Source organism: Rhinopithecus roxellana, chromosome 14 (assembly GCF_007565055.1).
Source record: "Rhinopithecus roxellana isolate Shanxi Qingling chromosome 14, ASM756505v1, whole genome shotgun sequence".
Lineage (NCBI taxonomy): Eukaryota > Metazoa > Chordata > Mammalia > Primates > Cercopithecidae > Rhinopithecus > Rhinopithecus roxellana.
In genome coordinates, this window is record NC_044562.1 from 34,695,337 (window position 1) to 34,713,966 (window position 18,630).

General features: G+C 35.5%; 1 protein-coding gene across 1 annotated transcript in view; it reads left to right on the plus strand.

The window, feature by feature from the left end:
- Positions 1 to 18,630, plus strand: part of ABCA12 (ATP binding cassette subfamily A member 12) — a 215,645-nt gene that overhangs the window by 124,520 nt on the left and 72,495 nt on the right. The window contains exons 14-20 of the mRNA XM_010372163.2: positions 1,177 to 1,301; positions 4,717 to 4,890; positions 8,221 to 8,385; positions 8,717 to 8,927; positions 9,897 to 10,036; positions 12,522 to 12,641; positions 16,083 to 16,173. Of these exons, the coding sequence (XP_010370465.2) occupies positions 1,177 to 1,301; positions 4,717 to 4,890; positions 8,221 to 8,385; positions 8,717 to 8,927; positions 9,897 to 10,036; positions 12,522 to 12,641; positions 16,083 to 16,173 (1,026 nt within the window). The remainder of the gene's footprint in view (positions 1 to 1,176; positions 1,302 to 4,716; positions 4,891 to 8,220; positions 8,386 to 8,716; positions 8,928 to 9,896; positions 10,037 to 12,521; positions 12,642 to 16,082; positions 16,174 to 18,630) is intronic.

The following is an 18,630-nucleotide window of genomic DNA, read 5'->3' on the forward strand; positions in this document are numbered from 1 at the left end:
ATCTTGTCTTATTAGAATGCATGTGATTCTCACGCTGCAGTTTAAGAAAGGCTTTTTTTGAAGTTCCCAACCAAACTCGCTTTGCTATCTGCCCTTACACATGAGAAACCTGAAGCATTCAAATGTGGTTACTTGTCTAAAGTAAACACACAGAAAGCTAGCAGAGAATGAAACAGGGAAATTTGATTTCACAGCAAAAAGATCTTCAAAAGTTTAACTCGTTAGACCATTCACCTTTTGTTTCTCTGATATATTAAAGTGTATTCGATAGTCAGCTGCAAGGGCAATGATGAAATTTACTTGCTTCTGTGAAAATAATCTGATGGAAAAAAAAACCAAAAGGATGTACTGCTGTCTACAGAAATCTCAATTCAGAACTTTCTATTAGTATTCCAAACATGATGTATCATGCAATATGTTTCTTCTTTGCATAATTCCTCAATACTGAAAGGAAAGGCATTCAGAATTTTGGACAATGGGCAGCCACAAAATTGGAATGGCACTAGGTTCAAAAAGGTATATTTGCATGAAGGATTCTTAAAAGAAATGGAAAGGCATTTGCAGGATGATTATTACAATCTGCTAAAATCAAAATATTGTTTATTGTGCCATAAATGACCCAGAAATGAAAGACTTATAATCACTCCCCTAAAAGAGTTTGAAGTTAAACACATTCTATTTAAAAGTGAGATAATGATTGTAAAAACCCTTTATAACTGTAGTGTGACTGTAGTTAAAGAAAAATGCTCTGTGGCATTATGTGTGGATTTATCAAACTTTGTCCAAATTGACAATATTACGTGATCCCAGATTAAAAAACATATTGAACCTGTGTTATTTTAAATCAAATGGAGAGATATTTACTTAGTGCATTATGTGATCAAAATCTGTGAGGAAAGCATATTTTCCTTAAATCAACCTTGAGGTGTAGATACCTAAGGAAAATGTATAACCCAGAGCAATCTGTTACCTTGGGTTTATGATATCATAATAAGAACAAATCTAAATCAGATAGAAATAGGTCCTAAATATGCAAAGTCTGCAAAAACTGGGAGACATCTGCCCCTGAGAAGGCATGTATGTTTTAGGCTAGAAGGTTTCTCTATGTTAGTCATACTAAAAAGAGTGACCTGACAAACCAACATGTGTTTTCTTTTTACATTTTTCTTCTTGCAGGTCAGTTAATAGAAATGTTTAAAAATGTCGAAGAGCTGAAAGAAGATCTAAGGAGAACAACAGGAATGTCCAACAGGAGTATTGACGAGTTGCTGGCCATTCCCATCCCTGATAACAGAGCTGAGGTGAGGTGTCGTGTGTTTGTACTTACATGCAGTTCTTAGAAATTTAAATAGCATTTAGCATTTGTTGAGCGCTTACCAGTTAAACACTGAGAAGTTGCATGCTAAGCTGGTGAATTGTCTATGTAAGTGATAAACCTGGAGGCCTAATTCTTTTTTTTTTTTTCATACATTAAGTTCTAGGGTACATGTGCACAATGTGCAGGTTTGTTACATATGTATACATGTGCCATGTTGGTGTGCTGCACCCATTAACTCGTCATTTACATTAGGTATATCTCCTAATGCTATCCCTCCCCCATCCCCCGACCCCACAATAGGCCCAGGTGTGTGATGTTCCCCTTCCTGTGTCCAGGTGTTCTCATTGTTCAATTCTCACCTATGAGTGAGAACATGCAGTGTTTGGTTTTTTGTCCTTGCAATAGTTTACTGAGAATGATGGTTTCCAGCTTCATCCATATCCCTACAAAGGACACGAACTCATCCTTTTTTATGGCTATATAGTATTCCATGGTGAATATGTGCCATATTTTCTTAATCCAGTCTATCATTGATGGACATTTGGGTTGGTCCCAAGTCTTTGCTATTGTGAATAGTCCCACACTAAACATACATGTGCATGTGTCTTTATAGCAGCATATAGCAGCATAATTTATAATCCTTTGGGTATATACCCAGTAATGGGATGGCTGGGTCAAATGGTATTTCTAGTTCTAGATCCTTGAGGAATCGCCACACTGTCTTCCACAATGGTTGAACTAGTTTACAGTCCCATCAACAGTGTAAAAGTGTTCCTATTTCTCCACATCCTCTCCAGCACCTGTTATTTCGTGACTTTTTAATGATCACCATTCTAACTGGTGTGAGATGGTATCTCATTGTGGTTTTGATTTGTATTTCTCTGATGGCGAGTGATGATGAGCATTTTTTCATGTGTCTGTTGGCTGCATAAATGTCTACTTTTGAGAAGTGTCTGTTCATATCCTTCGCCCACTTTTTGAAGGGGTTGTTTTTTTTCTTGTAAATTTGTTTAAGTTCTTTGTAGATTCTGGATATTAGCCCTTTGTCAGATGACTAGATGGCAAAAATTTTCTCCCATTCTGTAGGTTGCCTGTTCACTCTGACAGTAGTTTCTTTCACTGTGCAGAAGCTCTTTAGTTTAATTAGATCCCATTTGTCAATTTTGGCTTTTGTTGCCATTGCTTTTGGTGTTTTAGACGTGAAGTCCTTGCCCATGCCTATGTCCTGAATGGTATTGTCTAGGTTTTCTTCTAGGGTTTTTATGGTTTTAGGTCTAACATTTAAGTCTCTAGTCCATCTTGAATTAATTTTTGTATAAGGTGTAAGGAAGGATCCAGTTTCAGCTTTCTGCATGTGGCTAGCCAGTTTTCCCAGCACCATTTATTAAATAGGGAATCCTTTCCCCATTTCCTATTTTTGTCATGTTTGTCAAAGATCAGATGGTTATAGATGTGTGGTATTATTTCTGAGGGCTCTGTTCTGTTCCATTGGTCTATATCTCTGTTTTGGTACCAGTACCATGCTGTTTTGGTTACTGTAGCCCTGTAGTATAGTTTAAGTCAGGTAGCGTGATGCTGGAGGCCTAATTCTTAAGTAAAGATAGATGAAAAATTCTGAAGCAAGAATATTATCACTATGTGTCCCTTTTTTCTATATTTTTCCTTCTCCTTTCCCATGCCCCCTTTGTTCTTTCCTTTTCCTTACCCCCAGATGGCTTCCTTAATCAATGGATGCCATCACTAAAGAATTATATTCACTGTTGCAATCACATTGTCTGAGGTGAATTTGTACCTACTCAAATGCTATCAAAGTCAAACTTAAGTAACCTAATTGGGGAAAAATATGTGGAGAGTACTTACTACTGCTTACAATTAAAATAAAAAGGATACTCATTTTTACTTTTAAAAAGTCCCACAGCAAGACATAGCATATACAATAGATGTGGTCAAGGGAACTAAGGCTAAGTTTGTGGTTGTAGTAAACATTTTTTGATGTGAAAATGAATAATGTCATTTCTTCATATTTTGGTAATAGGATTTTCCCCTCAAAATGTCTTATCTTTTATTCTTTTTCCAAGTCAATTGTCTGGAAGTGTCATGGAAATTTTCCAAAAGAGCTGAAGAGCTTAAGGCCTCATCCATTCAAACCTTATGTGTGACACAGTGTGTCATTTCTAAGCACAGCCCAGTTATTTTCCAATGTTGGATAAAGTTTCTAAAAAGCCTTTAAGATTCCTCTTAAAAAATGTTGCAGCTATCTCCTGTCATTTTAATTGGTTCCCCCATACAAAAATTAAAACAGCTTTGCCTTTACTGTACTAGTAAATAATATTCATTGATCTTTTCCCTTTAATCTTACCTTTTGATTATTTGATCCTAAGATATAATTTCAGCAATCACGTTTTTGGCTTCTATAGCGCAGGTTCATTTTAGTAAATAAAACATGTAAATGGAGAGTGTACATTCTTATTACTTTCAAGAGGAAAGAGTGAAAAGTTCCTACGGCCTTGAATGTTATACGCTTTTCTCTTTTTTTCAACTTGGTGGCAATGAAGATGATATCTTATTTTGCGCAGTCATACCTCACTATCTACAGGAGCAGTTACTGTTCAAGATGGGTGATTCACATGATTATATGGTCTGGAGCTCTTTTTCTTTGCTTTACATCTCTGGACCCACAGAGTGTATTGCCTACGATTATAACGTTGAATGATTACAAAAATTAAGTGCAATTTGAATTTATTAAGAGTAAGATTTTATAGGGAGCAAAGTCTTAAACTAATGTTTTCCCCAAACTTACTCCAAATCACTTACCTTTCTTGGTACCATCATTCACCCAGCTGTTCAGGCAAGAAATCTGGGAGTCATCCTGAATGTCTCCCTGTCTCTTTTTTCCCATCTTCTTTCTTTTATTTTTGAGGCAGAGCCTCACCCTGTCTCCCAGGCTGGAGTGCAATGGCGCAGTCTTAGCTCACTGCAACCTCCACCTCCACGGTTCAAGCGATTCTCCTGCCTCAGCCTCCTGAGTAGCTGGGATTACAGGTGCCCGCCACCACGCCCGGCTAATTTATTCTATCTTTAGTAGAGATGGGGTTTCACCATGTTGGCCAGGCTGGTCTCGAACTCCTGACCTCGTGATCCACCCACCTTGGCTTCCCAAAGTGCTGGGATTACAGGTGTGAGTCACCTCGCCCGACCTCCCATCTTATTTCTTAAGTGAACCATTAATTATCTATCGTTTTATTAATAGTAATTATTGCTTTAGATTAAAAGTTGTTTGATTCTTGAGGACTTTTTGTCATAGTTTAAAATTTAGAGTATACAAAAAAACCTCATAAAATGAACAGTTGACTCTCGAATGATTCACAGCTGAAATACTTTTCTTCCTCCACTTGCAGATTATTTCTCAGGTGTTCTGGCTGCATTCCTGTGATACTAATATTACCAATCTCAAACTGGAAGACGCAATGAAGGAATTTTGCAACCTGTCTCTTTCAGAGAGATCCTGGCAGTCTTACCTCATCGGACTCACTCTTCTGCACTACTTAAACGTTTACAACTTCACATACAAGGCAAGTTGCTATTGGTTAAATATGTTTATATTCATGATTTATATAAAACTATTTAATTACACATGTATGTTCTCTGATAGTATGAAGGATGAGATCCATTTTTTCAGCTTTTGGAATTGCTGCATTATTTTAAAGCTAAATGCAATCTTAGAGATCATTTATTGCAATTTTCCATGTTTTATAGATGTGGAAACTAATATATTGCCTTACTAATTCTCGGTTTGTGTATCAGAGACCAATAATTAAATTTAATACGTACTGTTACTGTGAAATACAAATGTTGTATTTCAAAAATGTAAAATGCAAATGTTGCAATTATTTCTTTTTAACAATGAACAGACATGAAGTTGGTAGGGTTAAAAAATTAGTAAAAAGTGTTTTCTTAATTAAAAATGGCATTCTAAAAAAATGTCATGTTTCCTTTATCAACTTAGATAGAGGCTACCATTACCTACCCTGAAGGAAAAACAAATGGTCGTTCTTAGAGCTTAGTAAAATGAGCATTGACTTCATCTTGCAATATGCAGATGCTCTATGAGTACTGATTTACTAAATAACTGAAAGAAAAATATGAACATAGGAAAATTAAGCACCTATGTTCACCCAAATTTAACCTGGGTCAAAAATATTTACATGTTTTTAAAAACACTGAAGAATTGTCCTTCTCTGTAGTAAACACAACCGAAAGGAAATAGCCGACATATTTTTGAGACATAGCCAAAGGGATAAAAAATATTTTGGACTAGTTATAAGTAATCCTGTTCTGAATTACTATCATCTCACACCTGTATTTCTGCAGTGGTCTCCTAACCATATCCCTTGCTTCCACACCTACTCTCTACCCCCATCCCTACCACCTTGCAAGCAGCCTGCAGTGATCCTTTTAAAACTTAAAGTCTCATTATATCACCCTTCTGCTCAAAACTTTCCAGTGGATCTCCATTTGATTTAAGTAAACTCCCAAATTTTACAAGGGCCTCATGATCTGCACAATGATTCCTCATCACTAAAATCTCATTACCTACTTGTCTACTTTCTGGACCCTGGCTGTGTGGCACAACTCCAGAGACAACCCTTCACATGATTTGCAAGGCTATTTTTTTGTTTGTTTGTTTTTTTGCCTTTGCTTAACATGGATGTTCTCAGTAAGGTCTACTCTGACCACACTATTTAAAATGCAACCAGTGCTACCTACGGCACTCTCAAATCCCCTTTTCCTATTCTGGTTTCTGTTTTACTTCCAGCCAACTATATCTTTCATTACATTTTCATTTTTAAACTTTTTTTTTGAGACAGAGTCTCTCTGTCACCCAGACTGGAGTGCAGTGGTGTCATCTTGGCTCACTGCAGCCTCCGCCTCCTGGGTTCAGGCAATTCTTGTGCCTCAGTCTCCTGAGTAGCTGGGATTACAGATGTGTGCTACCACACCCGGCTAATTTTTGCATTTTTAGTAGGGACGGGATTGTACCATGTTGGCCAGGCTGGTCTTGATCTCCTGACCTCAAGTGATCCTCCCACCTTGGCCTCTCAAAGTGCTGGGATTACAGGCATGAGTCACCGTGCTTGGCCCATTTTAAAAACGTGTGTGCTGTCTGCCCCCACTAGTATGTTCGTTCCACAGGGGCTTCTTTGTTCACTGAAATCTTTTAAATGCAAAGAACAGTGCCTGGCCTGTAGGGAAATGCAGCAAATACCCATTAACTCAACCAATGGTTATTTTACATAAACTATAACCTACAATACATATGACATGAAATTATTATTATTACTCCACCTAAAATTTTAACTCTAATTTTATAATGCCTCCACAGAGCAGATATCAAACTAAATATTTGCTGTTGAGTCTAGCCATTAAACATGGGCATGCCAATTTATTTCACATTAGTGTGGGACAGCCTAGAATTTTGGCAGAACTGCAGTAGAAAATAGAAACCAAGGTTGGTTCTAATTTTCAAAATATGTTTGGAATTAGGAGCTCTGCTATTGAGGTAACCATATCTTCATGACTGAGAGCTGTGCAGTGTGGGAGATATGGACACAAAGCTACCTCCCCAGCTGAATCTTGTGCTCATAATCTTGGTCTTTGACTTCCTTGGAAATATCAGGAGTTTTCTCTCCTCATGGACCTCAGACAGCTTTGCCCCTCTGCCTATGCCCTTCCTCTTGTTGTTCTTTCAATGGTATGTTCTTTCTCATTCTTTGAGATTTTGCTTTGGAAGGTCTCCTTTGATTTCCTAGCTAAACACTCCCTACCTTCTCATATGCTCCAGCCTTTGGTTCATTGGCTTGTTTGATATCTGTTCCTCCTAATAGATAAAAGTTCCCTGAGTACTGAGATGGTGCCAGCTTGACCACCACTGCATAGCCATCACCTCACCCAGTGCTGGGAACACAGCAGGCACTCAATTCATGTTTCTGAATAAATGAAATAAGAGGATACAAAAATTACATTAAAATTTTAAAACATTTTCAGTGTTTCTTCCTGTAGCACGTAAGCATTATGGGATTAAAACGACTTAGCCTGATAAATCATATAAGCCTTTTGACAGTTTTATTTTAATTTTAGGTGCATATTATATTATTTTTGAGCAATAGTATACATGAAGAAATATGTAATTGACATTTGCCTTTATGACTTATAAAATCATCTATTTTTGCAACTTTATTGAGGCATTATTTATATACCATAAAATCACTGATTTTAAGTGATTAACTCAATGATTTTTTTTTTAGTAAATATACAGAATTGTGCAACTATTACCACAATCTACTTTTAGGACATTTCCATTACCTCCAAAAGAAACCTCATGTCTATTTGCAGTTACCTCTCATTTCAATCTCTAGCCCAGGCAACTTCTAATCTATTTTCTGTTTCTGTAGATTTGCCTTTTTAAAAAGATATTACATATAAATTGAATCATGAAATATGTGGTCTTTTTGCCTGGATTCATTCACATAATATAATTTGTTTTTAGTTTCATACATGTTGTGTATGTATCAGTATTTCATTTCCTTTCATTGCCAAATAGTATTCCATCTTAAGAATATATACTTTGTCCACTCACCTGGATTGTTTTCCCTTTTTGGCTATCGTAAATAATGCTGCTATAAACATTCACATACAAACCTTTGTGCGGACATGTTTTCACTTCTCTTAGATAAACGCCCAGGAATGGAATTGTCAGGTTGAGTGGTAAAGTTACATTTAACTGTTTAATACACTTCAAAAATGTTTTCCAAAGTGGCTGTACCTTCTTACAACCTTACCAACAACGCATGAGGGTTCCATTTTTCCACATAAAGCAATTATTTTTATTCTGTTTATGTTAGGTGTTTTTCCCGAGGAAAGATCAAAAGCCAGTAGAAAAGATGATGGAGCTCTTCATAAGACTAAGAGAGATTCTCAATCAGATGGCCTCTGGCACACATCCGCTGCTAGACAAAATGAGATCCCTGAAACAAATGCATCTGCCCAGAAGTGTTCCATTAACACAGGTAGAAAAGTCACCCAGTAATGTTCTTGTTGAAAAATGCCTTCTGTCATACTGAGTAGTTATAATACATTCAGCTTCAATTGTAGTACATTGGAAAAAAAAAAAAAAAAAAAAAAAACCACCTACAAGAAAACTCTTCTACCTAGCAAAAATTTTTGCCACTTTTATTAGTGAAGTTTATTGTTCTTCATTTACATTTGGGATACACGTATAAAAGGAATTATGGAAACTGTAAGGATACTCTAAGTATTATCAGGTTCTCTTTCTCTGTTGTTTCAAATAGCATCTAAAGCTCACATAGTGTCAGTAAATCGTGGATTTTTGTCTCACAGGCGATGTACAGAAACAACCAAATGAACACACCCCAAGGATCATTTAGCACCATCTCCCAAGCATTATGTTCCCAAGGAATTACCACTGAATATTTAACTGCCATGCTGCCCTCTTCCCAGAGGCCAAAAGGCAACCACACCAAGGATTTTTTGACTTATAAATTAAGTAAAGAGCAAATTGCTTCAAAATATGGAATTCCCATAAAAACCAGTGAGTATACTTTAAAATAAGCATGGCAATTGTTCTTAATGACAATAAGAATATTGTCTATTCTGTCTTAGTTTTGTATGATAAATGAAGTATTAATTTTCCCCAAGAATAAAAATAGAAAATAATTATAAAGCACTTACCACATGTCAAGAATGTCATATACATTAACTAATCTTAGTACAGGGAAATGAAGTACAAGGAGGGTAAGTAACATGGCCAGTTTCGCTCAGCTTGGAAGTGCCTGAGCTGTCATTTGAACCCAGGTACTCTGCTACAAAGACTGTCATCTTAACTACAATACTACACTTAGATTTTGTCAGTCAACACTGAGCCTTCTAGACAATATAAAAACTTGCCTTAAATCTGTTTGGGTTGATATTTTTTCCCTAACTTTCTAGAATTAGAATTTTTATCACACATGGTAGAGTTGCATGACTGCAGCAGAACCATAAATGTTTAGTGGCACATCAAAACCATTTACTTGATCTATAAACTTGGAGATGCAAAATGTGATGAGTGAGCTCATTCAAATAATATATGAGTGTCTAGTATAGCAATTGGATTCATTTATTCATCTTTTTATTCATTCACCAAACATTTATTGAACAGCTCTTACGTGTCTGGTACTATCCCAGTGGTTGGTTTTGTGTATTTTTTTTAAAAAGTAAGTGCTGGTGAAATGGATCTGTTAGGCATTCTGAAATGTGGCTTTCACGTTTTCTATCTCCTCTTGGCAAAATGCCGTCACTTATTCTGGGCTTGCTTATTGGGTTAAACTCTCTCACCTAAAAAAGATTTGTTACTATGCTCTCTTACTTTGACACCAGATGCCTCACATCTGTTAATAATATAGGAAGTACTAGGGCGTGTATGTTTGTGTGTGATAAGAATAATCTGTGTCAATTTGCTTTGAGGAAATAGATTTGAAGTACATCTATTAAATGGTTTTATTTCACTTTTTCCTTCCAGCGTCATTTTGCTTCTCCCTTTATAAAGACATCATTAACATGCCTGCTGGACCTGTGATTTGGGCTTTCTTGAAACCTATGTTGTTGGGAAGAATTTTGTATGCACCGTATAACCCAGTCACAAAGGCAATAATGGAAAAGGTTTGACCATTATAACTCAGTTTCTATTTTGAGTATTAAGATTTTTTTAAGTAGTCAACTTCCAAATTTACTTTAGCTGACTCATTTCTTTATATCTTACCCACTATTACTATTATCCTTGGCTTTCTGAAACTGTTAGTAAAATTCTCAACTTCTGCCCTGGATATGTGCAAGCAGTATAGATTGGGTGGGAGCCCTTTGAAGAGACATGAACCATGTTAACATTTGAGAATGAGGTTAGTTGAAGCAAGACCTCAGATTTTTCCATTTATCTCAAAAAGCAGAAAAGTTCTCTACAACTGGTGTCTAACTTTCAAAGTATGTAAAAATTATCATACTAGAAAAAGTAATATTGAGCATTATATAACTAGTTGGAACAAAAACAATCCCTGAAGTATAGATTCTTGGCCTCATATTTAGTTGTACAATTTAGTTGTACAATTTAACGTCTCGTTTATATAGAAGATAGATGTCGAATAAGATAACATTATTAACTATACTTACCATTTACTTCATTTAACCATAATAGTATTTCCCTCTCACTCTAAAGTTGGCTTTAATTATTTGAATTATAAACTTAGTACTTTTAAAATGACAGAGCTAAAGTAAAAGAAAAATCTGTTTCACCATTCCTTGGCCATTAAACTATAATTGTATGAACATAACATTATGTTTATATTCTACAGAATAGTGGACAGAGATATTATCAAAGAACATTCAAGTTGATCTCTGTCCATTTTCATAAAAATTGTGATTTAATACCTTATTTGCTCTACAGATTATATATTCCTATGTAGTTTTGCATAAATTAAGTTACATATGAATTTTGTTTTTCAATTTAAATGAACATTTATTTGTTGATTTTTTTTTAAAACTTTTAAGTTCAGGGGTACAAGTGCAGGTTTGTTACACAGGTAAACTTCTGTCATGGGGGTTTGCTGTATAGATTATTTTATCACCCAGGTATTAAGCCTAGTACTCATTAGTTATTTTTCCTGATCCTTTTCCTCCTCCCATCCTCCCTGCTTCTGTTCCCTGCTCTGTGTCCATGTGTTCTCATCATTTAACTCCTGCTTATAAGTGAGAACATGTGATTTTTGGTTTTCTACTCCTGTGTTGGTTTGCTAAGGATAATGGCCTCCAGCTCCATCCCTGTCTCTGCAAACGGCATGCTCTCATTCGTTTTTATGGCTGTGTGGTATTCCATGGTGTACATGTACCACATTTTCTTTATCTAGTCTATCATTGATAGGGATATAGGTTGATTCAGTGTCTTTGCTATTGTGAATAGTGTTGCAATGAACATATGCATGCATGTATCTTTATAATAGAATGACCAATATTCCCTTGAATATATACTCGGTAATGGGATTGCTGAGCCAAATGGTATTTCTGTCTTTAGGTCTTTGAGGAATTGCTACACTGTCTTCCACAATGGCTGAACTAATTTACACTTCCACCAACAGTGTATAAGTGTTCTTTTTCTCCACAACCTCACCAGCATATGAGCTTATGTTTTAAGTGTGGTCTTTTTTTCCCCCTTTTGTACTTGGTTCTCACCTCCCTTTTCCTCTTATCTTGATCTTATTCTTCCTTTCATATAAACTAATGTATGTTAGCATTCATATATGCATCTTCCTATAATTTATTCTATTACTCCAATCCTTTATAGATTATTATACCACGTATATTCATATACGGAGTCCTTTGAGGTCATTGCATTATTAAAATGATACTACATTTTAATCCTTTTCTATATATAGTTTTTCTCATACAAGAATACACTGTGGAAATTTTTCCAACTCAATAGGTATAATTTAATGCATTCTTTTTAAAGATTGCAATTTTTTTAAATAACACTGAATTTACTCATCCAATCATCAGGTGTTGGGCATTAATTTTGTTTCCAATGTTGTGTGTGTGTGTGTATGTGTTTCTTGCTAAAGTAAACAATGCGGCAACAAACATTTTTGTGTATATAGTTTTATGTAGCAGTATTTTTATTTCAATAAGATGAATGTTCAGAATTGAGGGGCTGAAGGATATTATATTTTATTTTAATAGCTATTGTCAAATTGCTTTCCAAAAACCTCTAACATATCTATTCTCAGCAGCAATACATGAGAATATCCTTCTGCTATCCTTGAACTAGGACGTTTCTTTAGTAGTAAAGTTAAGTGTATCGTTGGTAAAAATGAAAAACTGGTAAGAACTCCAGAAGTCATGCTTTCATTTTGGCTGTAAACTCACTCTGGATGTGAATCAAACCCTAAATTATGGAGAATTTTTATAAATGAACTTGACCCTATAAAAGCTGTCATTTGAAACTTTTGACCATGTGGGAAATTTCTGGCAAATTTTTGTACTAACTTCATGTTTTAGAACTGTCTTTTGAAGTTATGTAACAAAACAACCTTAAGATACCTTGTTGAAATATAGACAAAATACTAATGGATCTCACCTCTTTTATTTCTTTGTCATTAAGTCCAACGTAACTCTGAGACAGCTGGCGGAATTAAGAGAAAAATCTCAAGAGTGGATGGATAAGTCGCCACTTTTCATGAATTCCTTCCATCTGTTAAACCAGGCAATTCCAATGCTCCAGGTATGAGATGGTTCTGTCATTCAACTTAGTAGGAATTTGAATTCTTTGAGATTTTAATTGCCTTCATTCTGTGAATGGGCAGAGAGTAATTTTCCATATTCAACAGATTAAGTTGCCTCTCTTCCAGAGAGAAGGTCTGAGACAGGGTAACTACCACTCACGTTCATAATTGGCTAACTTCACCTCTGGTACTGCAGCTCCTCTGTAATTCAGAGAAGACATCTTACAAGTTGATCTAGAGACATAACTAGTGATGTAAATCAGGATTTCAAAAGTAAAATGCTATAAAAAATGCTTGGTATTGATTTCTCTGCTTTAAATTACTCTCCTTTGCTATCTTAACTAGAATTTCTAAAATACCAATAGGCTAGAGAACATTAAACTTGGGGAATTCCATGGTAGAAATTTATGACACATGTGTTAATAAATTCCAAATTCAGTTTAACATGTTATATACAGGTGTTCTCATTAAAGTATTTATCTGAATTTACGTTTAAGGCCACATAAGGAAGCAAAAGTTATCATCGGAAAAAGTGCTCTAGGCCAGGTGTGGTGGCTCACGCCTGTAATCCCAGCACTTTGGGAGGCTGAGAAGGGTGGATCACCTGAGGTTGGGAGTTCAAGACCAGCCTGACCAACCTGGAGAAACCCCATCTCTACTAAAAATACAAAATTAGTCGGATGTGGTGGCGGGCACCTGTAATCCAAATTACTCGGGAGGCTGAGGCAGAAGAATCTCTTGAACCTAGGAGGTTGAGGTTACAATGAGCTGAGATTGCATCACTGCATTCCAGCCTGGGGAACAAGAGCAAAACTCTTTCTCAAAACAAACAAACAAACAAACAAACAAACAAACAAACAAACAAACAACAAGGCAGGAATTTCTGAAGATGATGCAAATAATGTGGGGAAATGTTCCAATCACAGAGCTATTGACAACTGAAGATGGAGCGGCGGAATTAGCCCAGTAATCAGTTGGAGAAAAGAAAATTGGCAGGAATGGTGACAACCTAGGAGCTTCAAGAGAATGGTTTACATATCAAAGAGAGGCCCTTGGAAGATTAATGGAGCCCTAAAATATTTTTGGGAAAATAATGCCCTTTTTTATGATCATGCTTAGGAAGTTAAGCTTAGAATGAAGGATATTATATGATATGAGATGGTCAGAAAAGTTACACCCCAAAGGTGCTTGTATTCAGTCTTTGTTTTGACTAACAATGCACAGTTATAGTTATAACCCAAATTTTATCATAAAGGGTTAAATAAATTTCTACAATATTTAATATATTTAATAAATATAAACTCTTCATCAAATGTCTTCCCCCCAATTTCCTATTAATTTTTGATTCGAATTCTAAGCATGCTCATTTTAAGTGGTCTTTTCTAGTGAGTCTCAGATAATGAAGGCTACTTAGATAGTACTTCATGACAAATATATTTTCCTAAACAATACATTGCTATTTTCTCCTAAGACTTTTTTTTCCATGAGGAGAAAAAAAAAAGCCACAAATTATTTTGTTAAGAAAAGTTTTGTCAGCTAACATGGTAAATTAACAGGACATGTTCTATACATAATGGTTTTAAAGTACAGTGATTTGCTAGAATCTCTGGGATTGTGTTCGTAAAGGGATCATCATTTAATGGAAGGATCTTGATTCTGTCCAGAACAAAATAAATTCTTTTCAATTATTAAGGAAAAATGTAATATTATAAATATGCACAGAATTTGAAATTTTAAACTTCTGGCACAAGAACTGGCTTTGCCACTGTGAACCCTTAGGTGAATGACTTAAAGTACGTGAACTGCAGTTTATGGATCTCTAAAATTAGTATATTGGTAATGACAGACTTGTGAAGATCACATATGTGGAGGCATTCGGTGTTTTGGTATTTTTCAAATTTTTATACATTTATGTGATACAAGTGCATTTTGCTACATGCATGGATTAGTATTGATCAAATCAGAGTTTTTAGCATATCCATCACCCAAATAATATACATTGTACCTATTATTAGATATCATATGATTGATTGTTAAAGGAGTTATGGGAGAATTGAAATAGGGTTTAATGGATTGTCTCCAGATTGCAACTAACACAGTACTTTATTTGTTAGTAATGCTCTGATACAGATTTTCCAAGAAGCAGAAGCTAATTCCTGATAAACAGACCTTAAAGGACTGTTATCACAGCATGTAGCTGCATGGTAGCTAGCCATCAGTCAACATGCCACCAACTGCTCTTAGAACCCTCAGTAGCTATGGATTTAGCAAACTAATTCTATTATATATGTGCTCGACTAGTACGTTATTCTTAATCATTCATCCCCATGACAATAATACAAAAGACACTAGTAAGAAGGACACGAGAATACGTTGTACCAAACTGGGCTCTAAAAGGACAATCAAGCCTCGTTTACATAAAAACCAGGCCATGAATTTACACATAGGATGAAAAAACATTTCTTTAATTGAGTTGACTTCTCTCCTTCATTTTTTCCCTTAGCCCTTATTAATTGTGTGTCCTTAGGAGAATTTACATAGCTTCTTTAGCCCTAGCTTTGTCATCTATTACTTAGAGGTGATAATAACACTTACCTGAAAATGTTGTTGTAAACAAAGTGAGAAAGTCAAGTTAAACTCTGTAAGATGATGCCCAGCACATGGTATTATAAGAGCTCAACAGATTTTAGCTAATAGCACTCCTAGAGTGGTAGAAGTTATGTCTTCTAATTTGGCAAATAGCTAGAAAGGCCTTTATATTTTAAAGCAATTAGGTTTTTCTTTTAATTTTTCAGTCTTTCCATTGATAGAATTTAAAGTTTTATCATCAATGTATTCTTTCATATTCACATAGTTGCACTTATGACAGTTCAAAAATAATACAGTAATCGAAATGGACTATTCTGATGTGATGAGCCATTCTTACCTACTTCACTGAAAGGTTACCCGAAACTGGAAAAGGTACTTGCTGAAGGCTTTGGGCTAGGAAGTAGTAGAACTTGAATACAAATCAGTTGTGATGTCAGATTCCAAGGAGACATCATGATTTTTGAGAGTTGTTTGTGTTTCAAGTGAACAAAGTTCAACTATGAATCACAACATTGTGTATAGTATACGGTAAAAAGGAATAATATACCTACGAGGAAAAATTCTGTTAAATTGAATATAATTTTCTAATGTTGATAATTGTAGTCACATCTGGCCACTGTGCATGCTGACCAGTTTGTATCTATGGACAAGCAACAGCCCAGCCTGTCAAGTCATTACCAACCCCCAATCTTCTCTTTTCTTCTCAAGGATTTCTCTGTGAGCCTTTGCAAGACAGTGCATTGATCATGCCCAGTTCTGGTTACTGCATTTCACTGTGGTGGTTATTAGAGAGACAATGTCAAACATGATTTTTCTTGTATTGAAACTGATTTTTAATTATTATTTGTTAGAATACTCTAAGGAACCCTTTTGTGCAAGTTTTCATAAAATTCTCCGTGGGACTTGATGCTGTTGAACTATTGAAACAGATAGATGAACTCGGTGAGTCCAAATTCACAAAGCTTTTGTTCATGAGTCATGTCGGAAATATAAACAACATTGTTCCATATGATAACATTTTCCCCCTTTTCTTCTGTATTTAGTGTCTAGCTAGTTATTCAAAGAAAAATGAGACACTGGATATATCCCCCCATCTTCTTCCCAGTTAGTTGTACAATTACAAGTAGTCATGATTATTTACAAGCTCAGTGTCTGTAGTTAGTTTCAATAATTATAATGCAGGTAAGGCGTGGTGGCTCACACCTATAATCCCAGTACTTTGGGAGGCAGACACGGGCAGATCACTTGAAGTCAGGAGTTCAAGACCAGCCTGGCCAACATGGTGAAGCCCTATCTCTACTAAAAATACAAAAATTAGCTGGGCATGGTGGCACATGCCTGTAATCCCAGCTGCTTGAGAGGCTGAGGCAGGAGAATTGCTTGAACCCGGGGGGCGGAGGTTGCAGTGAGCCGAGATCATGCCACTGCACTTCAGCCTGGGTGACAAGAGTAAAACCCTGTCTCAAAAAAAAAAAAAAAATGTTCTTATGTAATATAAATGCAGTTTTTTTTCTTCAATCATGGGTAGGTTATTAGAAGTAAGGGAGCACTGTTATTTTAGTGACTTGATGAAAGGCAAGTCCTTAAGGACAAGGGAAACTGAAATTATTTGTTTCTGGCTACATTTAACATTTTTATCTCCATTGTCCTCAGTATCACTTGACTAATCCAGAATGTAATTGGAAGAGATATAGAGTTAGCAAAAGCAAGAAAAACACAATGGGGAGACTCAAAAGAAAATAATCTGAAATCAGTATTCAAGGTTGGGTCCTCCTCACATGGTCATTTAAAAGGAAGAGCCTGCAGAAGATCAAAGGAAGCTGTCTAAACTTATGCATTCCCTCTGCCACTTCCCCACCTTCAACCTAAGGGATGCAAGACATCTAATTCAGGCTGTGTCTGATTCACTGTTGCTATGCAACCATGGGTATGAGAAACAGATTGAGAGCATCAGAATTTGGCAGTAGCAGAGCAAGTGCCCCTCCTCCTCCCTGGCACTGCTGGGACGTATATGATTTAGGTTCTAAACCAGTGGGGAAGAATTATGCCTATATTTGTATTGTATATGATTGTACACATATTATGATAGTCAACCCAGCTAGATTAAATAAAGGTACTAGTGGATTTATTCTCTAAAAGTATCATTTGGGCAAGGAACTATTTGATTAACACATCAGGGCTAAACTAAAAAGTTCTTACATAAATTTTGTCATTTTTAACTTCTGAACTAGGAAGTGAGGCTTAGAATTTAAAATAAGATTAAAATGAATGTAGCATTGAGACTCTATGCTTGTATAATTACATATGTAACTTAGTATTGAAGAGATTATATAGTTTGAATTCGGGGGACACTGACCCTTTGAAGTGTTTTTATGATCCTATCTACCAGAATTTCTAAATAATTCTTTGGTGTTGTGTTGATTTCCAATGGCCGCTGGAGGCCACTGTTCAACCACAATTTACCCCTCCCCCACCAACATCTACATCAAGTAAAACATTTCACTTTAAATTCTAATGAGAAGTGCATTTAAGAAGTTGTCTTCTGTGAGAAATTTAGTCCTATTTTGGATGATGTAAGAGACATGTCTGGGTTCTGTGAGGAGGGATTTATGATATTCACAGCCTTCTCAGTATTCATGATGATCAAGTCAGTAAAAATTTAATTGGCCAAATGATTTGTTAACTTCCAATTTCATATTTACCCTTTGTCCCAGTTGATTTCCTCACAAAGAATCATAAAATTGAAGAGAAATTAAGTCCCCTTTATTCCAGAGTAATTACCTAAAATGAAATCTTGATCATTTTGTCGGATTAATACAGATATCAAAAGTAGTAACTCACATAAGATTTTAAGTCAAACAGTATTAGAAATTCACAACTATGTGGTATATATTTTCAGGTATCTTAAATGTTTCTATATCATAGCTTATGTAATAATATAGTTTATTTTTCCTATGTACTCTACATAGACTTTCCTTTGTTTCAATTTGTGCATTCACATTCCATGTACAAAGCAGGCATTTCTGTTTAGCTTATTCTAAACTCGCATCTCTGATTTATAGTTTTTTTGTCCTAAGTACATGTAGATAGATTTTAAAAAATTTGTTTGTCTTAGTTCTTTGTTAACTAAATTGTAACAAAATATATTTTTAAATTATCTTGTATCTTTTCTAGAACGTAGGTTTACTGTATTTGTAACTAGCTCGGATCCTCAATGAATATTTGCATAACGACCCATTTTCTTTGGTGTAGAATACTAGATATTTTTAGAGTAAATTCTGCAGCCTTTCGTTATTTATAATCTAGTTTAGTGTTTACAAAAAAATCAGTGTTTCATCTAATTACTACCAGAATCAAGACCATAATTTTTTTTTTGTCTCTTTTGCTTTGCCTCTTTAG